Source organism: Chaetodon trifascialis, chromosome 11 (assembly GCF_039877785.1).
Source record: "Chaetodon trifascialis isolate fChaTrf1 chromosome 11, fChaTrf1.hap1, whole genome shotgun sequence".
Taxonomy (NCBI): Eukaryota; Metazoa; Chordata; class Actinopteri; order Chaetodontiformes; family Chaetodontidae; genus Chaetodon; species Chaetodon trifascialis.
Window position 1 is genome coordinate 20,478,647 of NC_092066.1, and position 27,168 is coordinate 20,505,814.

The 27,168-nt window shown below is 43.6% G+C and overlaps 1 protein-coding gene across 2 annotated transcripts in view; it reads left to right on the forward strand.

The window, feature by feature from the left end:
• Positions 1-27,168, forward strand: part of carmil3 (capping protein regulator and myosin 1 linker 3) — a 73,208-nt gene that overhangs the window by 1,492 nt on the left and 44,548 nt on the right. For both annotated transcript variants that reach the window (XM_070974250.1, XM_070974251.1), the window contains exons 2-11: positions 2,037-2,131; positions 12,463-12,513; positions 13,832-13,891; positions 13,977-14,098; positions 16,575-16,669; positions 17,092-17,162; positions 17,321-17,394; positions 23,075-23,150; positions 24,255-24,343; positions 26,963-27,057. In XM_070974250.1, coding sequence (XP_070830351.1) covers positions 2,037-2,131; positions 12,463-12,513; positions 13,832-13,891; positions 13,977-14,098; positions 16,575-16,669; positions 17,092-17,162; positions 17,321-17,394; positions 23,075-23,150; positions 24,255-24,343; positions 26,963-27,057 — 828 coding nt within the window. The remainder of the gene's footprint in view (positions 1-2,036; positions 2,132-12,462; positions 12,514-13,831; positions 13,892-13,976; positions 14,099-16,574; positions 16,670-17,091; positions 17,163-17,320; positions 17,395-23,074; positions 23,151-24,254; positions 24,344-26,962; positions 27,058-27,168) is intronic.

Below are 27,168 nucleotides of genomic sequence, written 5' to 3' on the forward strand. Positions count from 1 at the left end.
GAGTTGGGAGATTGTGAGACAGCATGACGTGTTGTATCTCCATCTGGTGGGCTCATATTTAGCATGGGTGGCCCCGCTTGAAATGTGAATATCGCACAGCTTGCAGGCATATGTGCGCATTTGCAGTCTGAGGATATAGGTTGGCATTGTGTTTGTGAAGAGCATGATGCATTGGTTGTTGTGGAGGAGATGTAAATGGAGGAGGCCTCCTGTGCGGTTCAGTGAGCTTCGGCAGGGTCGTGTGTGGTGGTGTAGAGGCCCCTAAAGATTGCAGCTCTGGGTCTTGTGGTCGGTTCCATTGAGATGAGCCAGGCTGCTTCTTTCTTTCTCTGAGGCTAAAAATAGCCCAGTTATGAGTCCTCTTCAGATAGAGGATGTGTGTGCGTGTGTCTGCCTGCCTGTCCTCATGTTTGTGTCTTTGTAGCTGTCTACTCTTCTCTGTGACTGTTCACCCCTGTGCGGCTGTCTTTAAAGGAATAATCCACCAGTCTCTCCCTAAGCTGGAAATGAAAGACAAAACACGATGACCGCATCATCAGCATCAGCGTGGTGATGTAACTGGGAGATGGGCACATTTTCTGATACACAGCAATATTCAGGTACTGTAGAACTAATTCGGATGGGAGATTTCAAACGAGCTCTCAGATAACAGAGTCACTGATTCATTTCCATGTGGACATGTCCAGAAATTGTCACCTGCTGGTGCCCAAATACTCTGATGTCCATCTTACTTTACTATCAAAAATCACTGCAGTAGCACAAAGTACAGGTGGGTGACGAATGAACAGAAAACCCAACAAAATGTCTCAGTGACCATAAAACACTGCTCATTGGCATAGCTTGTTTAAGAGTACTCCACTGGTTAACACAGCGCTAATGTGGGGAAAAGGGATAAAAATCAATGCAGCAGAACCAGAGATAGCATCTTTTTTACTGCACTCTTCTTCCTTCTCACAATCTGGTGCCTATGTTACCCATGGTGCAACTCAACCGCTGACTGTTCCTTGGGGGATATTGTGTGATGTGTAACGTGTGTTATTGCAGAATGTGTTAGTAGCAGCAAATATAGTTTCAAGTTGCTCGCTCCAAGCAGAGATGAGCAGCGGGCTGCAGAGGTGTGATGAGCTCTCTTCTCTCTAACTCCACATCCCACATTTTATTTAGTTTTTCAATGTGTAGTCTTCAGCCCCAAACCAATGCTGACTCAAGTAACATCACTTCAGGGCAATTCACAAAAGGCTCATACAACTGCATTCATACATGCTGTAGTAGACTTTGGTGTGTAAATTGGTGGCATTCCCTGTTAAGTGTTTGGAACTCTACCAGAGGGATGAACAGCTCTACTTTCCACTGTATCACATGGTGTTCATCAGCAGCTGAGTTTTAAATATTTCTGAAGACTTTTAGGACTTGTCCATGTTGAACTTAACAGTTTATCCTTGACCTCCCCCCCCGACCTGCATTAAAATCTGCTTTTTAGTCACCGCCATTACAAAATTCAATGAATCCACTCATACACAGGTGCACTAGACTGTCGACGGAATTTTTAGCAACACAGCAACCCCTTGGGCACTATATTGTCTCGCATATATTCATTTTCTTAAACTGCATTATCACAGCAGGAGCTCCATTGTTTTCTGTCCTGCTCCGTTCATTTGTTGTAGCAAGCTCATGTCACCTCATGAAACGTGACCTCCAGGTCCCTCTTATAGTTAAAAAGTGATGTGAAGTAGTAAATATAGTAAGTATCCTCATTCTACCTTATACTTAGCAGAATGAGACAATCAGATCTGAGAGTTAAGAGTATCAGAATTAGTTAGTGGGGGACAAAATCTGTTCATTCCAGTCATTTATTCAGGTTTTTCCCTTTTAATTTATTACCTCGCTGTATATTAGAATTTATAGATTTCCCCCATAAAAGCTTTTTACAGTGTTTCTAAGTGCATCTCTGGATAGTGCTTTTCATTCTCTTATGTGTTTACATTATTTAATTAGCTCTCCCAATTTACCCTTCTTTTCTCTGCTCCTCTCTCCAGAGAGCATCAGGAAGGTGCTGGACAAGCAGGCCATTAAGTTTGTGCGAGCCATCAAGCAGGACGCCAGGAGCGGCAAAACAGAGGACAGGATTCTGGTGAGAGACACTCACACCCTCACACCCAGCCGCCACCTCCGTCGGCTGTCACGCCAGGTCACCTGAAAGAGATATTCAAGCGAAAGCGTGAGCCGTTGAATATGGAACAGAGGGGCAACGGCTCCTTACAGACAAAATGGAAATCAATGGAAGTTAATTGCGGCAAATTGAAAGAGCCATAAGAAGGCACAGATTACGCATCCTGAGACACACAACAGACGCGTTGAAAATCAGGCTTAAGACAGATGCTGCCTAAGCAGAGCAAAGTGGACACCATGCCATGGCCTACTGAGTCCATCCTCAGAGTTTATTAGATGTGGCAGGATGGCCTTAATGCCACAGGCAAGAGCTCGCCGTGTGTGTGTGTGTGTGTGTAAGGCTGACGTGGTGTACAAACAGGGGCATCATTTCTTGTTTTTTTTTTTTTTTTTTTCCTGATGAAGAAGCCTGTGTGACTGTATACCAGAGGGTGTGTGGGCAGCCTGGGATGTGTTCAAAGAACCGGTGCGAGCCAAGGCCACCTCTGTTATGAGAAATCGTCAACTAGTCAGCCACATTACCGACTGATCAGTTACTCACACGCAGTCGCGATGTGCGAGGGCGAGCTCATTTGCTCCCCTGAAGGCGACAAAAAAGACAAGCTGATAAGCGAATCAAAACTATTAATCAGTACTTCTCTCAATTTTCCATCTCTATTATTTCTTTCCAATCCCCCCCTCCGTCCCCGCCTCCATCTATCTCCATCATAACCGCACCCCCTCTCTATTTTTGTCATCTCCTTTCTTTGTTTCCTCCCTCCCTCCCTCCTTATCTGTCCATCTCAATTATTCTCCTCCCCGTCATCACCCCCCTCCTCCCCTCCACCATCACCACCCCAGTCGCCTCTCACTTTCTCTCCGTCTCTCCCCTTTATGCCCTTCCCTCCATCTTTACTCAAACCTGTAAAAGGGTATTGAGCTCCTCTTTCCATCAGAAGCAATTCAATTAGGTCTCTGCCTTATGAGAGTTTTTTTACTATCCAAATGGGCCTTGGCTGCTGCTGCTGCTGCTGCTGCCACTGCTCCAAATTCTTTGAAGGGATGGCAGACTTGGGGGGAGATGGATATAAGCATTCATTCTAGCTTGTTGTCAAGGTCTCCCCCTCTAAAAGGCAATCTTTTCACTCTAATGGATAAATTTGTTTGGATGTATGAAGGGTGAACAGATGAGGGAGTTCGTAAATCGACTGTTTCAGTCTCGCTGGGTATTGAGCACAAAATATTCACTCATGCTTGAAAATGTCATACATGGTAGTTGGAGGAAGTGGAATATTTGGGGATTGCCTTCTAATACGCAGATGAGATTTAGTCTTGGAAATCATTTTTCTGAGCCTGGAGGCTTAGGCGAGGCCTACTTTTACCTTCATCCTGCCTTTCATGTGGATCCCTCCTTCATGGCTGAAGTAGACTTAGCAGGTGAAATCTGGACAGGATCACCGCTTTCATCTAGATTCTTTTAGTTTGTGGAAAGCAGAAGTTTGTGTTGTGTTACCCATGAAGTTTATATTGACTGTGTCAAAGTCTTTGTTCTACATCTTGCTTTTTCTTTTAGCCCCCTTTTCCCTCCAGAGACTGCTGGTAACCAGCTGTCTGTGTGTGTTGACTGTACCAGCCATCATGCTGCTACACAAACACACACACCCACACACCCAGGGTTGACCCCCCCAACTCAGACAGACACACGGAGGGGTCGGCATGACATCCAAACGGCACCCAGGGCAATGCGTTGGGGAGCATCAACATTCATGTTTCCATCGCGGGGCCTGCATGCACAAACACGCACTCACACACTCATGCGTACTGTCTGACATGTGCAGGAGGCATCTACACAGACACACATGGTTCAGTGCACCAGAACTTGCCTGCATACACACTCTTACAGCCATTATTAGATCACCCTATTTGAAGATTAGAGGCAACTCGGAAAACAAAGCATCTTCAAAGGCAGAGAGGAGGAGAGAGACAGTGGGGGAGGAGTGGGTGGGTGTGATAGTAGAGGAGGGGAGGGCACCCCACAAGAGGAAAAGGAATGGAGGAAAGAGTGAGGGGAAAGAGGGGGAAGGAATCGCTGATGTGCTGTGATGCCCCAGTTGCCGATTTGGTTCTTCCGCCACTTATTTATCCTGATCAGTCGCTCTGTGTTATCCTCTGTTGACTCTGCGGTTCCCTCACTCCGATCTAATAATGGGCCTATTACTGGCTGAGATTGCCACTGTTTGACAGTCCTGAGCACACTCGGGTGCTTCACACGGTTATTTCTACTTAGGCTCTGTGGTTGTGTCGACGTCCCGCTCATGACGCTCTAGTGGGACTGAGGTTTGGGCTCTAGTTGGTGGTGCAGCATTTCAAGATTTGGTTGTGGTTGCGTGCTCGGATGTTTACCACAGGACTGTTCTTTAGAAAACTGGTGGAAGCAACATATGATAATGATTTATGGTCAGAAAGCACTTTTTAAGATGCTTTATTCTGCAAAAAAGTAATTTATGCAAGAACTTCTTTATTTACTTATTATTATACTTTCTTACTTTTTAGTTCTTCCTGGTCTCAGGCGAGGGTTTAAGGAATTGACAGATTGTAAAGCCTCTTGAGGTAAACTTGTGTTTATGTACTAAATACTGTAAATAGAATTGATTTGACTATAAATTTGTAGCAGTTAATTTCCAAATGTGAATGCTTGGCTATCTGAGCGACTAAATAAGTCCAAGTAAATAAAAGTATTGAAAAGCTCACTGATCTCAAGATCTGCCTCGAATTTGTAGTTAATCACCATCATCAGTATCTTTTTTTAAATTTCTCTCATTTATCTTCATGTAATTTTGCCACTTTTGGTTTTATTTTTTCCTTTCTGCCTTTTATTGTTGCTAAGCTTCTATGATTCTTTTACTCCTCAAGGTTTTGTAATCTCATCTGCATGAATTGGCGTTCTCAATCTTCTCGCTCTGCATCTTTTTAATTCTTGAATTTTAGCGCTCTTTGGAATTGTTGAATTGCTCCTGTTCCTCGGTGCTCCGTCCAGTGACCACATCTGCTTAACTGATTTGTCCAGAACCTGAGGTCAGTCAGCAGTGCTAACATCAAGCCAGTGTAGTTAGAATTCTTATATTAGACAGCTGACATTAAAGTGGCACTCGATGAAAGTTTGAAAATATGACCCTGATGACGTCATCATGGTTTTTAAACAGCTTTTCAGACAGAGGCGTACAGTTTGGAAGACATTTATCAGGCAGAGATGGTCTAATGAAGATACACTATTGGTTACATTTTGTGGGATCCAGCATTTAACCCATGTTTGGGACTAAAAGCCATGCATGGTATTTGGACTGTCAGTGGATATTCTAAATTTGAATTAAGAATTGATACATCTGATTGTGAAAATTAATATGTGGTTGTGGGGAAAAAAAGCAGCATTCTGGCAACGGCTGCCCTGAATGCATGACAGACACAAAACCATAGTTTCCATTGTCCAGTAAGAAAATCAGCTTAATGTCCAATGTATTCATGTCTCTTGGTCGTAATATCCAGTGAAAAGATGTGAAAGTATTCCCGCTCTACCCCCCACTGCTTCTCTGGTATCTGCCCTCTCTCTTGCTCCTCTCCTGATTCGGTGAATTAAGACTTTTTTTTCTGACCAAACCACAGTTGTGACTGTTGGAACAGTGGAAAGATGAACCAAGAAGGTTTTGGTGAGTTTTGTTTTGTTTCTGTCGAGTTTAAATATAAATAGAGTCTAGTGGCTTTGGTGAGAGCAGTTTTTCATCTGTTTCTGGTTAAACAAAAAGGACCTTACTCTTTAACAAAAGGACATTTTATTCCATAATGTTATTCTAACAATCTTAGCCTGTCAGTGGTAAAAACGTACATTGACGTTGCACAGACACCCAGAGAGATCACATTGCAGACTTTTCCATGGCTGCCAGCGTCAGCACTCTTGTTCATTACTGGACCAATTTCAAAAATTGTTTGCTCCATTAGTCACATACACACAAAAACATGGCAAAATAGTGTCCATGATCACATAATATTGACCAGAATTCCTCCCATTTGTCTGGCACATTGTAATCTTCCAGGACACGTGGAGTGCCACCAACTCGAAACTCTGCACACAGCATCGTTTTCATTGATTGGAATGAAATGTAGGTCAAGCTGAAATGTGTGAATAATTCAAGAACATCGTTTAGTACATTATTTGTGTATTTTGCAATTTTTAAAAGACATATTTATGTTGATGTACAAGTAGCATGTCTCTTGTTGGATTGGTTTTCCCTCTCATGGGCATAATGCACAAAAATACATAGTTGAATGATTTGAACCTTATGTGTTTTTTAGTGTCATATTTGGCTTATTTGGTATGATGATCATGGTATGATGTGTGTGCCCAGTTTTACCTTCAATTAGTATATTATAGGTCTGTACAATACGAGGAAAATCTGCAATGTGTAACAACAACAACAACAACAACAACATTGTAATGACGATATGTGATAGATAAATATTTGCTGGGTTGCTGATAACAATATTGATGAGATTTTTTAAAATCTGGCTTTAGAAATGAGTGTGACATTACTTTGATTTTAGCATTTTGTTGTTAAAAATGCTCTAGTGAAAGAACAAGACTGTAATGTCAGATCTAGCTGCATGTATTTCTACTAAGGGGAAAAAAGTAGAAACTTTTCCCGTTTTAAGCAACCTTTATGGCCATTTCATTATAGATTTCTGACTTTATGAGATGCCCTTGAATACATCATGAAGTCCTGGTCACGCTTTGCTGTACAAAGCAATGTAGAGTACAGAATTTACAAGATGTGCCTGAATGCACCATGAAGTCCCTCTCCTTGTGTGTGCATATGTGTCAAACTCCAGCAGAGGACAGAAGCAGCCCACCCATAATTGATGGCAAAACACGGTAGAGACCCTCAGTGTAGTTTATTACATGACTATTTACCTGCCACTGTAGCGGATCTGAGAGCCTTCAGAGATTTGCTTCCCAAATGGGAAATCTACCCGCATTTGGCTCTTGGCAGGCGGTCATTTTAGGCCACATTCATACAGTCTTTTGCAATGTGTTTATCGCTCATATTCATATGGCGATGGCGATAAAAAGATGATTTATTGGTCAGCAGTAGCATGTAATCATATGTTTTTTATGGCAATTTCCCATGTCAGTCATGTAAAATGCATGCTCACTCTCTCACTAAACATTTCGACTCAGTGTCACAAACTAGCTTCACTTTAGTAGGTTGAGCAGCCAATGGTTGCATAGTAAGTCAAAATAGCTAGAGGTAGATGGTTCATTGGCCCGGCTCTAGTTGCTCTGCCTCTGTTTGACCAATCAAAAGGTGCTCTCTTGTGGTTAATTAACATAGAACTGGAGAACCATGCCGTGCACGCTGTGCCTCTGAAAACTGAGATAATCATGGTAATGATGGCAATAAATTGGCGTTACCATCAGTACATTAAACAACACAGTGTAGTAAAACCTCCACATCTCTACTTACGATGTGATCTTAATCAGTTTGTGCTCATTGCAGAGCGTTGTAGTATTATAATTTACTTTCTCAGTGAACCTACTTTCCAGGAACTGTCCTCGTGTTGTTCAATTACTGCTTCGCTACTTCTCCCAGAATCGAGAACTCCTGGAGAATGTGACTGAACATCTTGAATTTGTAGGTGACTAGAGAAGGATGGCGCACTGCCAAGCAACAAAACTGCTTCAGATAACGTGGAAGATTTCCAAAGGCTCTTGTCTTTCTTGGCATTTCTAACTTCGACACTATACAACCAGGGAGATGAGATTCGGGAAGGGAGCATATTTTTACCTCTCAAGGTGTCAGTCCAGATGCAAACCCAGGAATTCTGTACTCTGCAACTCCAAAAACACCTGTTTGGAACATTCCACATACACAGGTAAACAGGTAAACTACGTGATTGTGTGGTGGTAAATATAGTGAAACTAGGCCTTGCTTTCAGCTCAGATGCCACTTGGTTGCAGAGACACTCTCTCTCTCTGACACTCTCAGTCTGTGCATTGACTGGTGAAACAAAACAGAGTACAAAGCACCGAAGTAGAGACGGCCCGTGGTAGCTGCAGAATCTTCTGTTCTTCCAGTCTCTCAACAACACTTCAGTTTGTTTGTGTAATACGCTTGCGTAATAGCCAACATTACCACCGCATCATCCACGGTCTTCCTTTCATGGCTTTTCGCTGCGAGCTGCTCAGCGTGCAGTCATTTTCTCTGCTAGTGTCCGGGATTTACCATCTGACGGTGCGTGGCGAGCGCTCTGTGCTGTAATTAGGACTGTGCTTTCTTTTGATTATCATAACACATGTTAGTAGCCTGTGGCGGAGAGGCTGTAAAGTGTGACTGCTGACCTTCTCTCTTCCCTTACGAGAAGGCGAGAAAATGTGTGTGTGTGTGTGTGTGTGTGTGTGTGTGTGTGTGTGTGTGTGTGTGTGTTTGTGTGTGTGTGTGTGTGTGTGTGTGTGTGTGTGTGTGTGTGTGTGTGTGTCCATTGTCAGTGCTGAGAGGCAGCTCAGAGTATCTCTGCCTCTATATCTTTTCATCCTAAGCATTTCTCTTCTTCTCTTCTTCTCCTCCGCTCCCTCGCTCTCATTGTCCTAATGCTCCTATGTCCACCTCTCTTCTCTTTCTCTCTCTTCTTCATCCATCCCTTTGGCCTCTGCTACACTCACTGCTTACATCCATCTCATCCCACAGTCTTGCATTTGCTCATATTTTTTATTTTTCCCCTCTCTTTTTTGTCCTCTCAGCCCATTCACCCAATCATGACCTGTCTTCAGCTTCTATTTCTCCTCTATATACACTCCATCCTATATCTTACTTCCATCTACAGTACAACCTTGCAACCCCTTCCCATTATCCGTCTCCCTTTCCCTGTCTTTTTTCTTATTTTAAGAGGTCCTTTGGGTGTCAAAGCGCGCTCTCTTTGCCATCTCTTTGATTTAGACACATTGGACTTTTTATGAGAGAATCTGGAACAAGATGTGTTTTTGAGCTTTGCATTTCTTTCCTCTCATTTGGTGCTCGCTCTCTCTCGCTCTCTCTCAACCACTCTAAAGTCCACTTATAAAGCTGGACCTGGGGCATCTGTGCTTTCAAACCCCCGTCACTCACTCACTCACTCACACACACACACACACACACACACACACACACATGCATCTAAGCTGACAGATTGACTGATGGCAGGGTTGTGTTTTTGTGATACCCCGTTCAGTTGAGTAATGGTAGCTTGTGTGTGTGTGTGTGTGTGTGTGTGTGTGTGTGTGTGTGTGTGTGTGTGTGTGTGTGTATGTGTGTGAGAGAGAGACGGGTGAGTGTAGTCCAAAGCCAGCTTAGCAAGCTATTGTGCATCATTATATGTGCATACGAGTCAAAACGAAGAGTGTGTGCTGTTCTAGCGTGTCGGACTTATGCAGATGTCTGTATTGGAATGTTTCTGATTTTACGCTGTGTGTATGATGTTTGTGTGTGTGTGTGTCTGTGTGCGTGCGCGTGTGTGTGTGTGTGTTTAAAATGCCCTTGTGGCCGAGCCAGAAATACCGCAGGCGGCCAAATCTGGCACTGATCCTCGGCTTGTTCCCTCACAGGCAGCGCTGCAACACACACACGCGACCCAGAGACACACTTTGATTTGCACCATCTCGTTTGAAGTGCAAGACCCAGAGCCTGACAGCTTATGATTAATATAAGCCCCCGCCCTCTGCCCTCTTGGCTGTGTGCGCATGCAAACGCGCGCATCCAGAAAGAAATAAATTTGTTGTATTCGTGCACGTACTGTACACGCACACTCTCTCTCTGTGTGACACACACTCCCACCCTGCCCTTGCAGCCTGCTTCAGGGGCCGGCTGGCTTGGCAGGCTCTTTGAACTGGTGCTTCTGACACTGTACTGTCACAGCAAGGGCACCTCTGTACCCCGCATCCCATCATCTTCACCGCCCTGTCTCTCTCTCTCTCGCGCCGCTTCCTCATCACTTTTGGAGATTGTCACCTGCCGTGTCCTTGGCTGACCTGGTCAGAAAAGTCAACCATCTCATCTGTGAGGATTTCCTTGGAGGGAAACGAATCTTTGTGCAGCTTTTAGGATTTTCAGTTGATCTGTGGCGAAGGTAGCCAAATGCCACATGAGAAGGAAAAGTCCTGGTTGTGGAGAGTTGGGCTTAACTTTAGGCTATTTGAGACAATTAATATTAGAATTTATACTTACGGCCTAATTTTTAAGAGGGGAACAATTTTTTGTTACTTTAGAAAAACCTCAGTTCTTAACCTCAAACTTCAAACGGTTCATTTATCTACAGAGTGTGAGCAGGAAGTAGTACTTTTTTAGGGGTTACAGCTCCATCCAAGAGGGACAATAAACAGCACTGTGACACTGTGACAAATGGTGTGCTATAAAATATAAAAGTGATCTTAAAATTGATATCTGACAAAATCTTAAACATATTGTCTTTTTTTTTAACTGTAAGAAATGAGGCACCGCTGGGTACAGGCAGGTGGTCGTGAAGGGACATTTTAAGTCATTGCTGCAGTGGCACGCTCAGGCTGAAGCCCTGTCTCTGGTATACGTCATATATAGAATATATATTTATATATATATTTAGATTTTTTCAAGTGATCCAAGTAGGCAAAAATAACTGTCTCCAGTATTGATTGCCTGTAATGATACTTCACTTGGCTGTAAATGATATATCAAGACAGGAGAAACCGTACACAACAGGCCTCGTTCAGGATCAAACGGGCAGCCGTCACTGAGCCTGCATTATTGATGCCTTTGTTTACATGATGAGACCTCCTGTCAACTCGCTAAGCTTTTGAAGGGAGACGATGCTTCTGTCTTTCATTTTCTCACCAGAAGTATCTCTCTCACCTCTCTTTTTCTGTCTGCCTCAAGGTCCCATTACACTTCTTCCCCCACTCCTTTCTCCATTTATGTAACAGAGTTTTCAAACTTGTCAAGGAGCAGTGATTGGACTAACAATCCTGTGTGAGGGCCCCTCCACCAGCTTAGTGCAAGGCATTTTTTTTTTCTCAGTGGGGGTATCATTCTGTCTGCTCCTTTTCAGTCTCATGTTTTCATACTTCTCCCTGTCCTCTGTCTCTTCTCTGTGGGAGTCTGTTATGGATGTCTGTATAGTGAAGTCGCAGGGCTGATCTGTGAGGACAGCTTTGCCGGGAGTTGGTGTAGTATCTGAAGACTTCATTATCAGGAGGAAAATCTGGTGTCTCTGTCCTTCTATCCCCTCCTCTATCTCTCCCTCTTCCCCTCTCTCTCTCTCTCTTTGTATGTTTCATTTTCTTTCTCCCTCTCGCCGCCACTCAGCAGGGCGCCATTAGCCATTCAGCACAGAGAGGCCTTGAGGAATTGAAAGCGACAGAGCAGAAAAAGAAAAGAAAAACTGAAACGGGAAGGAGACAGGGGAGTCGCGAGAAGGGAGGGGGTGAGGGGATGGAGTGAGGTGTTAAGGCGGGAGCAAACCAGACAGGACACTGAGGCACACAGGGAGATGGAGGGATTAGGGATTAAGGAAGAAGATGGGGAAAATGAACAGATTTCCATGGAGATGATGCGAGAAATCAGAGGAATGACGGGATGCGAGAGAGAGAGAATTATGGACGAGACAAGAGCGGAATTTGAGCCAGCTGAAAAAGAGCAGAGTGAAAGTGTGGCCAAGAATTGGAGAAAGAGCTAGGCAGGGAAAGGGATGCACAGTGCATGCATGGGGTATGCTAATTGCAGATTTTTGAATTATGAATGAGATTAATTACATAGGCAGATGTGAATTTATTCACATTTCCCTTCTCTTACTTCACCCCAGACACTTTTAAATGGTAATGCCTTTCTTTTGGCAATAGCGCACCTCTCTTTCTGCGTACTCTTCCCATCTTCTTTCTCTTCTCATCTCATTTGTCATCTTTCTCCACTTTTCCTGTCTTTCCTGCTCATATCTCTCCATCAGCTTCCTCCCTGACGCAATGAAGCATCTGTTGAATTTGTGCTACTTAGGTCCATCAACACAACTTAGCGCGATGAATCGCCCTGTCATATGACTCTCAGTCTCGCCGTAATATTTCTTTCACACACACACTCACACACGCTATCATCATTAGCTTGCTAATGTCTAGAGTGCTTAGCATGACTTACGAGCCATTGGGATGAGCTGCAGAGATGATTTCTCTCTTTATGGGGTGTTTGTGCTGTGCTATTTTTTGCTGCGATTAGCATTTTGCATTTCCTGCTCTGTGACAGAAAAATGAATGTGTTCTCCCCTCAGGTCCTGGCAACATGGAGGCTGTATCTCTTTGCTGTCAAAGTGCCCACCAAGGTAAATGTTCCCCCACTCTCAGTGGAATTTTATGGCTTTCACTTGCCTGCCTTGATCTCATGGTAATTCGCAAGAGATGTGACAAAAAAAAGAAGTAGCAGACTTTCAGAGCAGGAGAGGAGAGATAACGATGATGACTGTGGTGATGATGTTTTAGAATGATAGGAGTTACGACACGCTCGCAGTGAAGATGGTAAGGTGGCAGGTGGCATGAAGTCAGTGGCTTAAAGCAATAGTTTTGACATTTTGGGAAATGTGCTTGTTTGTTTTCTTGCTCACAGTTGGATGAGACGATCAATGCCAGTCTCATGTTTTAATATGAGGCTGTAGGCAGCAGTTGTTAGCTTAGTTATTTTTACACAAGATACAACACATTAATTGAGCTTTAGAGGTGCTGATAAGTTGCATTTTGTTGTCTACGGACAGAGCCTGGTTGGCTGTTTCTCCCTGCTTCCGGTCTTTGTGCTAAGCTAAGCTAACTGTCGGCTTGTTGTAGAGTCATACTTACTATACAGCCACAGGAGTGGTAACAATCTCTCACCAAGAAAGCCAATAAGCATATTTTCCAAAATGATGAACCACCTCTTAAAGGATAATTCAGGTTTATTTTAACTTTGTGAATTTTTTTTAGTTTTTGCCACCATTTTTTTTTTTTTAATTTTCATCATAGCATTGTACACACCAGAATGATTTCTGAGATCTGGGACATGGGGAACATCACTGCAATGGAGTCCACAAGGGCAAGCAACACGTGTGATAAAACAATCAGACAGGCTGTAAATAATTCAGCAGATCAAGTCCATTTTCTTTGTTTAAAGTGTCATCTGGATTCCAGTTGATCTGTCATAGCGTGGCTGCCAGAGAGTTTGTTTGAAAGCTTGGAAATGATTTTCTCCTTCAGACCCTGCAGTAGTTTCTCTGTGTCATTTAAGGTGTCTGTGGAGGCATGTGCAGCATTAGTTTGTCCTCAAAATGTTGGGTCGCGAGTTATCTGTTGCATGAAGTTGGCCTGTGATTGAAGTTTACTACTGTTCGCCTTTGTTTTCACTTAAGTTCAGCTAACTTTAGCGTTTGCTTAGAACATGAATCATAGTAGTGAGTCATAGTGTTTCTTGCCCCATCTAACATCTTTTAAGCGATGTTGCTGCGTTCCCCCATCTCAGCAGTTACTTTGGTGAGCACAGTATTGATCAAAAGAAATGAGGGCCAAAACCAAGAAAGTAAGAAGATGTGATTATCCTATAAAGATGACGTAAACTAGGGATTTTGACGGTGCAGCAGTGTGGATCACAGTGATGTTTTCCTGCCTGTTTTTCAGATGGAGGTCACCTTCAACTTCTTGGAAATCCGAGCAATGAACACGTATCCAGAACACCAGGTGACACACTAAAGTGAACTGTTTTGCTGCTGTTTCACAGCAGTACAAAGTATTGCCACTGAAAACCTGCCGTGTCCATGTACAGGTTGTCATCGATACAGACAAGACTACCTACTCTCTGAGATTACAGACCCAGGACCAGCTGGATCACATGGTCAGCCACATCAACTACGCCCTCTCCCGTGTCTTCAACAACTCCATTTATGCGTAAGCTTCTCCGAGCATCCTCGCCTCGAGCAAAGAGACCAGTCTCTGTCTTTTTCTGTTGTATTTGCCGAGAAGCGAAGACAAGTTGGCCGACGTTAACAGCACTCGACAGTGCGTTGGCAAGTTGGCAGCTTCACTTTTCGGGCAGCTTTCCTCTTCAGCAGCCAAATGCATTCTTGTATCGGTGTAGTTTGCATCCAGCCCATTTCTATGTCACGGTAGACTATAACACCCAGCAATCACTGGGATTAAATCAACCAGCTGACACTGAGTAGGCTGTTACCTGAAGGCATTGTGTTGCCTCTTTTTTTCTTTTTAAAGCAGCTTATTTAGTATAAGCAGTGAGTAGCACAACACACAGTCAATGACGGAGCAATTGACTCGTGCCGTCAGTCAAAAGGTCTTTCTTACACAGCTCTTTGTCCTCTGCACCTTCTGGAGAAGGAAGCGCAGAGGACAAACGCATAAAAAGCCTGGATAGAGTTGAAGTGGTAAGAATTTCTTGTCCCATGGTCATGTGAATGTATGGGTGAGCAGGCAAGCAAAGCAGAGTGTATTCCCTCTTTTTCGGGTCTCATCTGAAATTTCTAAGAGCAGTGGGATTAACTGTGCTCTGACTATTGACCTGCACAAGGCTATCTCCGCACTCTATCATCTTTCAGAATGGCTCTTTTCCATTAGGGCCACGCCAGGCGATTGCTTCCAGTGAGAACATTTAAAGCGAATAAAGAGAGAAGGGAGGACAGAGGGAGGGATGTTGTTACGGGCTTGATTGTGCAGCCTTGTAACTGATTGGTGCCGCTGCATTGAAGCACATAATGCAGATACTGCCAAGATAACGGGCACATACATGCACGCTCCAGGGGCGGATGATGATTGTCAAGATAAGGTGGGGATTAAGGTCACAGATTTGGTTAGGTGTTGTGTGTTATTTGTTGACAAATGGGATTAAGGGTGGTGTGTGTTGAATGCAACAGTATAGTGGTGTAATCCTATCAAAAAGCCAAAGCAGGTACAGCGCAGTATTATGTGCGAGCACAGTACTTACTTTGTGATCGCAGTCCTGACTCTTTCCGGATGCTTTTTGTGGAAGGAGCATTTGAAAGGGAACAATCAGTAAGCCAAGGAATCGTCTTCTTTTTCGCTTCTTTTTCCATAATTGCAGCGGTGGCTTCAAACAGCATCCCAGGGATCCGATTTTACAGTTTACGTGTTATTTATTCACCACCAAAGCCATGTCATAAGCATTTTTGGCATTGGAGACATTCACTCTCCATCTTAATTCTGACTGGAGCAGCCATAATCGATGAAAAACAAGTCTGCTGCAAATTAGCATCTCGCCGATGCAAATAAGACCATATTATCATTTTGAGGATATTATGCAAATTCTTATGTGTTTCGTTTAGTAGGCATGAGCTAAATTTGGTTCTGAATCTTTGTAAGTCAAATACCCTTTTGGTTGCCTTATTTTTAAATTGTCAGAGACGTTATTTTCATTCGTAACAGTGTCTTGCAGGAAGAGTGCGAGCAGGGAGCAGGAGGGTTATGCTCAGCCATGAACCAGTGTACTGTCTCTTGGGCACTGAAGTGCTCCAGTTATGCAGCTGGGAGTTCAGTGCCTTGCTTAAGGGCACTTCAGCAGTCGCAGCTAAGGGAGGTGGAGGTATAATATTTACCATCCATTTTTTTCTCCAACCTGTAACTGGGAGCAGAGGCTTTCTAATCATAGCATTGCCTCTATCTAAAATCAAGGATGAACTAAAGATAATAAAGATGACAGCATTTAGCCATGCTAGCAGCTCTATGGATGCTAATCTCAGTTTGTTGGTTGGTCCACCAATTTGGCCCCAGACTGAAATATCTCAGTGGTTATCTGATGGATTGCCCTATTGCATTTTGTACAGATGTTTATGGTGACCAGAGGATAATGCCGAATGACTTTGATGATTCCATGACTTTTACAGGATTTGAAAACAGTAGTTTTCAAATGCTGGCACTGTGGGCGCCTAAGATGTCAAGATGTCTGCGCTGCCTTTGCAGTGTGTGTGGTGCAACTCGTTATGAGACCATGCTTCCCTTCCCAGGATCACGTTGCTAAACTCCACCACTGCAGGTCGCATGCTATCATTAGCTAGCCCTCCTTTACAAATCACACTGAGGTGTGTCCCTTGAGCCAGTCCAGGTAAACCCATCTCGAGGTATGGTTTCAGACTGCAGTGCCCTTGGTATCAAAAATTGCATTCATTTCCTACCTCGCTTACGTTTATTGCCTCCATGAGCTGTGTTTCACAGCCACTTCTGCAACGGCTGGTCGTGTTTGCAAGTGGGCCAAATCAGCAGGCCAAACTACAATAAGTCCCAGCTGTTGGCAACATCTTTGCCTCACGTCTCAGCCTCTGTGCCAGCTTCAGCCCTCCTGTAGCATGGCTGTAGACACTTGTTTTTTTTGAGCTTCTTCTCTTCCTTTGTCTTTCAGTCCTCCTATTTGTCGAGCAGAGGGAGACCTGACTGATGGAAGTCGCAAGTTTTCACCAAACTCTGAGTCATCATTAGAGCCCCAGAAAACCTGCGGTGAGCTACGTTTCTGTTTATTTTGCACCAAACACACAACTGCAGAGACGTACACAGCTGCACTTCTGTCCATCCGCTGGCTGACTCACTGACTCGCACCAAATCATGTTGGAGACACATCTTTAAGTGGGTCAGAGGACCAAAGTTGCTGGATACACTCCCCTTCTGCTGGTAATCCTATTAATCTACAAGAAGAACTGCAATACTTTCATCTCACCTCAATATTTACAGCCAATCTCTCCCTCTCCTCTGACTATCTGGGTCTCGCTCTTACTGACTTCCTCTTTCATCTCTGCTCCACACTCTTTCTCCTTTTCATTCCTCCGTATGTCCCCTGCCCATCTTTATTCTGTCTTTGTCATTTCTTATCAGTTGGGTTCTGGTTTGGATTGATTTGTTGTCTTCTTCTCTCCATCTTTCAGGAGGGTTTTCTGAGACCTATGCAGCTCTTTGTGACTACAACGGAATTGGCTGCAAAGAAGAAGTGCAGTGGGTGAGGACACTGTACAGGCTGTAGAAAGTACTTTGTTGTGTTTTTAATATACTCCTGTTGTTTATACAATTGGAAAAAAGTTTATGTAGGTGTCCCCATATCTCTGTTAGTTTCTTTTTCTCTCATCTTCCCTCTCTTTCACTCTGTCTTTCCTCCAGGATGTTGACACCATCTACCACTCTCAGGACAACAGAGAATTCAATTTACTGGATTTCAGCCATCTCGACAGCAGGTGACATGGTTTACTGCCATCTTAACCACACCCAGGCTGATTACAGTGTGCATGCGTGCACTGATTGGAACAACAAGTTACTCACATGACTTAGACAGCAGCAGCACACAGTGCAGTCTGTGGGTGTGCATTGACTCTGTACTCCAGCACATTGGACTTGAAATGAAGCACTGAAAATGAGAGTAAAGTGCTGACTTTCAGCATTAATTTTAGGGTGTTTACATCTGCATCAGGGGGCATTTATAGGACAGAAAGTAATTGGACAAGTTAACACAAAGTCATTAGATTTGATATTTGTTCTGTTGCAGTCAGTGTCTGGCTGTAACCCACAGTCATCAGCAGACATTTGGCATACTCCTTTGCAATGCTTTGCCAAAGCTGTGCTGCAGCCATCTTTAATTTTTTTTCAGTTTTTCAGTTTTTTTTTTTTTTTTTTTTTTTTTTTCCTTCAGGCTGGTCTCCAGAAAGTGAAACACTTCCTTTGCATTGGGTTTTTTTGGTGCCTGACTTTGCCAGTCAAGAACATTCCAGTATAGCTCAGTTTAATAGTGGATATGAATATGGAAATATGTTTCAAAAGGTTAAATGCTGGACACAACATGTCTTACGTAAGGACACTCTCAATGTATGCACGCTGGAGGTTTCAAGTTTCCCCGTCAGACTTGTGTAATCCTGCGGGCACGCACACATCTGAAGGCCCCTTTACAACTTCTTTGATTAGTATGAACTTTCAGACTTTTCAGTTTGGTCCAAACCAAAAGTAGACCAGTGAAACCTCCCCTGTACCATGGTCCAGACCAAACAGCCAATGCATAGCCTGACTGACCAATTACAGGAAGCTCTGGCAGGCTATCGGCAGAATCTGAAATGGGAAAAACAACGCAATTAAACTAGACTCCACAGTTCCCCATGGGGAGAGGAGGAAACCAAATCTGGATGAGGGTGAGGTGAATTAAATGAACAACATCGCAACGTCAGACACATAGCCATCTACAAACCAATCATTGTCAAGTAAAGGGAGATGACAGGATGTATGTGGTGCAGTTCTTTAGAGCACTCACTTATTTTCAGTGTAAAACCAAAGGTAACTGGATTGAATGCATACAGTGTAACAAAAATGCAAACGTTCGTCTGAACAGGTGCGAAAAGGCCCTTAAACTCAGGTTTTAACCTGAGTGACCTTCCCCCTTCATAGATGAATTTGAACAAGACTTCTAGTGTCAGACTCTGCAAATATCAATCATTCAGGTCAAACATTCAGGTGAAGTAACACGAGGACCCATATTGAAACTGTTCATTGCCTGCCTTTTTAAGCAATAGCGTTTAATTAATCTGGCCTTCCCACGCAAGGTCGGTTTTGTAGAAACAGAGGTTCATCTGCAGGTTTTCCACTGTGCTTTTTTTTCCACTGCTGGTGACATTATATTAATTAAATAGATTGTACCCGCTTGCTGCAAGGCTAGTACCAAAGAAACCCATCATTATCAACAACGCTGTGCGAGCACAGTGAAGTGAGACGGGCTATTGACCAGGTCATCTGCTTTGAGTTCAGAGCTCCAGTGTGCTAGCTGTGGTCTCTGGGTATTGGTGTGTGTGACCTGTTTGCAACCATCCCACTTCACCTTCATCTTACAAGCATTTTGCATATTGATGTCAACTCATTCTGCACCAGAGATTATTACATTAAGGATGTGCCCACGGGCGTCTCTACAGTGTGTAAATGTACACAGTCCTGGAGCTACACTTTGCTCTTGTGGCACAGTTCTGACTTTTCCAGTCCATTAGCACACTGAGGGAAACCCACAATGTCACAAACAATGTACAAAAATGCATTTTTATTATCTGTAAACTGATTTAGAATTGTATTAGATGAGAGGTTTTTATCTGAATAGATTTTTCCCTCAACCCTAAGCACAAGGCATTGACAGGAGAGGTGCACAGGGACATTTGGGAGAATAGTGGTGTAACTTGATGAAATGTCATCTTCTTTATGAAGGCAAGTGTGTTTGGGTGCATTTTGTTATGCATGAGTTGTTCTTACAGTGCACAGTAGCTGCTTAAGGAGTGTCTGCTGCCCCCGGTGGTCGATACGCATGTCGTGGGACCTGGAACCAACATCTGAAATGTTGTTTCAGTTCAAATCCACTGTGCTGGTGTACAGACCCAAAACAATAAAAACACATCATTGTTCTATTACTTTCTGACAACACGGTACTTTTCAAAGACTTTTCCTGCTCATTCCGCATCATGATGCTTTGCAAAAATGCTTCCCAGACCGTCATCCGTCAGCGCTTGTCTTATCTGAAATTAGAGTGGCTGTTTGTCTAACAAGACCCTCCCTGGATAAAATATTGAGTATGTTAGTCTTTCATTCTCTCTCTGGCTTACTCGCTGTCCTATGTCTCTGTTCAGTTTTGTTAGAAGTCTGGGAAGATCACAGAGAGGGGGAATGATATGTTTGTCAGAGGCAGAGTCAGGGCTTGGAAACAGCTGTAAGATGCCACTTCTTCTCCTGTAACTCTTCTCCTGCCGGTATCTGTTTTTTTTTTGTTTTTTTTTAACGTCCCTAGTTTCCTTTCTCAGACACATCGAGGAAGAGTGTACATATCGCTCGAGTGCTGCCAATCATGAAAAATTTGACAGCTGACAGGCAAATGGAGAATTCAGCCTAGCTCACTTGTCTTTTGTTTGAGGAATGTTTTGTCCTCAGAACACCCCAAGGCTGATTGGGACTCTTTCTACTTTTCTATGTAGAAACAACAATCCCGACTGCAGAGGATGCATTCACACTTAAAAATGCATATCTCATTGTAGGACTGAAGCCTCGCTATGCTGGTAAATCAAAAAGCCATTCATAGAAGTATGATTGCAGCAGCAACTCATGAATATATTAATGTCTTTCATATTGAGAGCCAAAATCGCTGCATCGCTGTTGTTTCTCCTCCTGTATTTTATATAGTGCGTGATAAAGAGAGAGCCATTGCAGAGGAAGCTGTCTGCCCGTGCTGTTTTTTAACATATTGTTCCCTTGAGCCCAAAATCCAGCTCTAAAGACTCACTCCCTGCTCTTCTACAGAGGTTGTATCAAATCAGAATTGATAGAGGAAGCAATGATTTGTCAAACGCACTCTTGGAATCTTAAAAAAAAGAAAAAAAGAAAGAAAGGGTGCAACTGATTGAAGACAGGATCTAAGAATTGTTCTTTCCATGGTCGTGGGCCGGATACTTTTTGCCGTGTGTTGCTCTCTTCCTCCCCTCCTTGTCCTTCCACATTTCCATCCCCTCGATCCCCCCCCGATCGGGCCCATCTACTGTTACCACGAGCGACAGGGCCGTGCTTTTTCTGCTGACTGATGTCCATTACAACGTCTCCGCTCATTCCTCCTGACTGAAAGCAGACACCTTTTTCCTCTGGTCCTGTCTCCTCCTCCTGTTATCCACTTCCTGTATTTTCTAAAATTTCATTTTCCTTAGCTCTCTTGTTCCATCTGTCTTTCTCTGAGCCCCCCGCACACACACACACACACTCACACACACTGCAGGTTGAAGTCTAGAGATTTTCTGCCGGCATACATTTTGTTTGTTTAGTGTGTAAGAGAGAAATTGTAATGTCTCACTGCCCCAAGAACTTCTTTGGGCGCTCCCTGGCTTGACAGTCACTCCACACGCATACTCCCTAATAAACAGCAGTCTGCATGCAGGGTCCAACTTTTCTTCCACATTCTGTCTGCATGCTTGTTTTTCTTACTGAAGCAGGACAGCAGCTCCACAGCTCACTGCTACCATCTGCCTCACCTGTCACTATTATAAGGCCTGAGTCTTGGTCTGTGCAGGGTCAGACTGTAGCATTGATTTATTACCAAACAGCAACACATCCCCAGAGGGATGATTCCTGATTTTAGCGTCACCTGACCTTTTACTCTATTGCCACCAATCAGCTCAGAATATCCCATTTCCATGGCTGGGATAGTCTCACAAAATGCTATGAATATTCATTGTCCCCACAGGGTGAATAATGTTTTTGAATATCTCAATTGTACACAAGAAATATGAAAATCTAACGGGCAGATAGCCATGAAATTTACTGAGCATGTTCATGCTCCCCAGTGGACCCTCTGTGACCTTCCCTCAACCCAGCCCACAAGCTATTTAATAATCTAATAGACTTATTGCCATGAAATTTTCTGAGCACACTCATGCTCCCAGAGAGACTTTGAGTTGAATGACCTCATGACCTTTTCTCCAGTACCACCTCAGGACGCGCTCCATCTCTCATCTTTGATTTTGATATTCTCAGACCTTACCAGAAATAAGTTGTGCACATTGTGGACTGGAACAAATTTTGGAGCCTTAAGGGTTTACTAGAAAGTCTTATGTCAGTCATAATATAGTTCTACTCATACTATGTATGATTATTGAACTACCCAGCCAAAATGCTCATGCTTCCTTTCCTCAATACCTCATCTGGTGTCTGCTGCTGCTGGTGTACGGTCAATATGAAGCCTCAGCCAGTTATCTTAGCTTAGCATAAAGACTGGGAAAAGCAGGAAAGCGGCGAGGCTAACTCTGTCCGAGGTAACGAACATCCACCGAGCAGCACCTCTGAAGCTCAAAAAGCACCTCCTGGAGTCTTGTCCTCACCTTAACCTATTGATCTGTGTGAAAGAGTAAACAGGGACAGATTGACTTGCTGTGCCACCCTGTCCTCGACGACAAGACGACACACGGACGCCAACACACACTGCATGACGGAGTGAATCATTATAGAGGTCAATTCCATGTCCTGCTGTCAAAACATGAATCAACGGTCAGTGTTGATGATGAATTTTGACATGTGCATCATCAGACACACACAGACACAGACTCAGACTCAGCTGCGTTAGTCAGAGTAGACTGGTCTGATGGCTGGCATGGTAATGAAAAAGGAACACAGCCTGTAGCCATTTTACTCCTCTGAGATCTACTGTAATGTCGTGGCTATTGCAGTTACTGGCAAGAGAACCCTTCCTGGCTACATTACCCCTTTCTTCCCCTCTCCACTTTGTATTTTCCCTCCGTTGCGATCCTCCTCTCTTTCTTTCTCCCTCTCTCTGGACTTATTCTCTTTCTCGGTGCCTCCCCTCTCTCCGTGTTGCTGCCTGTTTGTCAGATGATGTATAGCAGGTAGGCAGCAGTGTGGCTTTAGTTGGACCTTGGAGGATTCTAAAACTCTCTCCTCCCTCTTTCTTTCTTTCTCCGTCACAAACCCACAAAGGACGGTCTGCGGGCTCTGGGTCTGTTTATGTAGCAGTGGATGTAGCAGTGTTTGAGGTCTGTAGCTGGGATCAAACTGTGGCTTTATTGAATAATCCACTGACCCAGCCATCGATCTTTACATCTCTCTCTCTCTTCTCTCTTTTCCTCCGCTTCCCCTCAGCGGGGCTGCAGTATCAGTCATCTGTTAGAAAGCAGCCCTGCCCATAGTGTTCTCCTTGTCACAATGATAAACTGCTTTTTACCAAACAGCCAGCAAAGAAAAAGTTTGGCCCACGATAATGTGAATTTATGGATCAATGACATCAAATGGTTTTGAGCAGATGGAGTTCGCTAATTTAAAGTTTTAAATTTTATCTTGTGTGTGTGTGTGTGTGTGTGTGTGTGTGTGTGTGTGTCTGTCTGTGTGTCTGTGTCCCCATTCCAGAGACTTGGCGGTGATCGTGGCGTCCATTGCGTACAACACCTGGTTCACCAAGCTGTACTGCAAAGACATGCGCATAGTAACTATCTTTTTTTTTTAATTCTTCCTCACTTTTAGAGCTTCTTGCCAGATGTAACCTATCAATCAACTTCCTCCTCTACTTTTCTTCTTATGTTTCTTCAGCTGGCCTGTGTGTTATTAGATTACATGTTTTGGATCAGATTGGTCTTCTTGGATCAGATTGGTTGGATTGGTTTTAGCTGCTCATTTGGCAGGCTACAGTCCAAACGTGTAGAAAGAAATCTCTGTCCAGTGATGGCTCTGGGATTGGTTAGCATTCTCCAAGTCAACTGGAATCAATTTGCCGTTGATTTATTACCAATGCACGCACATAAAGCCTCACTGGAATGTCATTTAATATGTTGAGATTAAACCCCACATGAAAAACAAGTTAAGAAAGTAAGGTTGAAAGAGGACAGCGTCAAGTTACCCTCGGCATGGTTTTACGTATCTATTTAAGATGATATCAATCCTCATTAAATATTCATCATATGCATTAGAGTAAGTGGTATCCATCTGAGGTGAACCGCATGGAAATCGGCTGTTCAAAAAGGTCAGCAAATAAATATTTGACAGGTATTGAATCAAATGTATTCATGTATGAAAGCTGCTTAAAACTTGATTTGGAAGTTTAAAGATGCTTCGTGGAAGTTTCTTGGAAACAAACAAAAGCTCTGTTTCTATTCAGCGTTGCTCACAAACGCTAATGTGCAGATCCCTGAGCTCGACAAACTTCTCAAATGCATTTCCTTCCTCATAAAACATTTGCAAAGCCGAAGCAGCATCGTTAACATCTGTCTTTGTTTGTGATTTGTAAGAGTTTGACACTCAAAAAGCCTTCAAGTTAAGTTAGAGTTTGCAGAGAATTTTTATGTAGGGGTCCATCGTAAGGCCTACAACCAGAGTTCATAGAATTTACATGAATCTGTGAGGCTATTGATCCCCATTCATCTTATTGATGGTGTAAAATCTGCGCTCCATGGAGCAGAGTTTACCTGTGCTAAAACATTGATTTCTGTTGCCTCTGATTGATTACGGTTTGCGTTTCCCTGCCTCGATTCTTGTTCCACGTGAGATGGCAGCCTCTGGTCTCAAGCCTCTGTGTTGTTTTGTTTGTCTGCAGGGGTCGGAGGTGGTGGACCAGGTTCTGCACACAGTCAGCAAGTCCAACAGTCTGGAGGAGCTCACTCTGGAGAACGCGGGGCTCAAATCGTAGGTTTTCCTGCCATTCTGGTCAGCCCTGCCGCCACCTCGCGTGGTTTCATTTCCTCTCCTTTTCTTCTCCTCTCAGACACTCCACCTCTCCTCTTTAGTCCTTTCCACTCACGCCAGTCCTTTCTCTGCCCTCTCCTTTTGTATCTTCTCTTCTCACTTCCATCCATTTCATCTCACCTTCTCACCTCAGCTCATCTCACCTCTCCACTGCTCCTCAGCCTCCCCTGCTCTGCTGGCGTGACATTTCCAATTCTGTCTCTCCTCCCTTTTCTCTGCCTCTCACCTCTCTTAACCTCTGCTCTTTCATTCAATAATGCTCCAATAAAGCTCCCTGTGTTTGCCTGTGGCGGGGTGTATTGCTTTTCCACTGAAACATTAGTGAAATTTCGGGCTTCACCTGGCAAGACGTTTCACCTTCCATGCACCGCTTGTGTCATTTAGCAAAGCAGTTGCCTTATTGAGTATTAATTGAGATAAATTGGCTGCCTCGGGGCAAGATGATTTACTGCAGCATAAAGATGAAGTTACCAGGTTTTTGCGCTTGGTCTGTGCTGAATCTCTTCCAATAGAGGGGGCAGTTTTTATTCGAGGCTCTCCACAAGCAGTGCACCAAAAGCCAGCAGTGATGTGAAAATAATACCCAAATACTTTTTACTAAGTGAGTAAGCAGGATACTCAAACAGCGCTGTATATGACTGACCCCCACTGGAAAAACTGTTTCTGATGTGTCAGGTATTTGAAATATCTGATTGAAAAGATTTAAAAGGTTTCATATTTAACATGAAAGTACAGTCCGAAGCGTTCCATGCTCACAGGGGATTCACACCAAATAAATCTATTTGAAGGAAGCAAATTTATGTTTTTTATATATTTTACCTAGCTTGCTGTAAATCAGCATTAACTGATTTTTTTTTTGGTCTCATTTGGGGCAGTGAGGCCATCTGAAAACATAACCCTGTTTCATAATCTCATAAAGTTGTTGTGGCTAACGTATTAGCAAACCATTACCCATTACACATCTAACAGACAGACAGCAACATTAGCAGAATATCACTGTCCATTTAAGTCAAAGAGCTCTTCTCCATACACTTGTGCTGGCTTGGTTTGACTCTGCAGCACAGTAGGGATTCACATTAAGGATATCCGTTTCTTTATATTTTGCTTTGATAGCCTGACGACCATTAACCGCTAACCAACCGCTTCATTTTGCACTGAGGAGCATGCTGGACTACATCTCCCAGTCAGTCGTGTCCTGGCAGATTTCAGTGCCGGGCAAATGTTCTCTGTGTTTAGGGAGCCTATTTTCCCATATTTCTGTGTCTAAGTGATGAACGGAGACAACAATTTTTTTAAATTGCTCCAGTATTGAGCGAGAGCGCTGCAGCTGGCAGCCACGAAACGCTCTGCAATGTAATCCCTCTGTACGCCCACCAAAGTGTTTGTTTTTGCCACTGACAGACTCAGATTGTTATTCTAAGTGTCTGAAAACATTATGGAAAGGCTCCATACAGATGTACCCCTTTGTTAAAGCGTAAGATCCTTTTGTTTAACCAGATTCGGAGCTATATCGCTGGCATTGACTCCACTTACAGAAACAGTGATTTTATCATCATTAAACACACTTCATTCAAACTCGATAGAACCAAAATGTAACTGATCCAAACTTTCATGGTACTTCTTTTCACTGTTCAAACAATCACCACCAACCCTACCGAAATAAACTCTCAATTCACCGAATCAGGAGAGAAGTGAGACATCAGATGTAGCTTTCGTTTGTGAGAGCTGTCCAGCAGTTGGTGATCAGAGCTAGCTTGTCTGCCCCGGCTAGCTTGACTTTTAGCTCACTCTTGTTCTCCTCAAAGTGTTTTTCCAATGCATTTAGTCACAGTAGGTCTTGGTGGCATAATATACTCAGGCTCAAGGTCCTGAACTACCTCTTCTAATCCCTCGCCGTCTGCCTCAATGATTGGCAGCATGTCGGTCTCAGTCATTCAGCAAAACGACTGGGTGATTGCCTCGGACCAGAGTGCATCACACTGTGTGCATGCAAATAAACCTTTAGACTGACATGCAGAACTGGTCAAAAATACTCTGGCGGTCAACCAGTGAACATCGCCGATTTGCATCTCAGTTACAACAGGGCTACCTGCCTGAAGGTGTGGCTTCAGCTGATGATGCTCTTGTCCTAAATTGATTGCATTTAAAAGCACCTCTTAAGCATTGATTAGTATTGCAATGTGCAACCCTTGTTGGTAGCCAGCTAGTTATCATCATGGATAATCAGGCTGTTGTTACGTTTTTGCTTGGAATCAACCACTTATTGCTTGAAAAAAAGACTTTATTGTTTATTTTTAAAAACTAATTTGACTTTTACTATATATGTGCATTGTAAATCAACTTCCTTTATATTCTGCCTTCACAGAACAAGTGCTTCAATTCATGAACATTTCTGCTGCTCGAGTCGTAGATCATTACCGAGAGGCGTAATGGTGAAACTTTCAGGTTCATTCGACTGAATTAGGGAAAGCTCTCAGCGCATTTCTGTCCTTAACACTCGTATTGAACGACCAGTTTTCACAGAGAAGTTCATTTTCCTTTCTAACATTTTGTCTCTAGGGATTTTCCGCAGAAGATGGCGTCGGCGTTGTCGGAGAACCCAGCCTCTGTGATTCACTCTCTCAACCTGGCTCATAACACGCTAGACAACCAAGGTAGCAGCCTGGACTCTGTGAACTCTCTCTCCCTGCTGCTGCTGTCTCTCTCTGGACGCCGCTGATTGTTCTTTCGCTTTTGCTTCGCCACGGCTTTTGTTTACTCTCAAA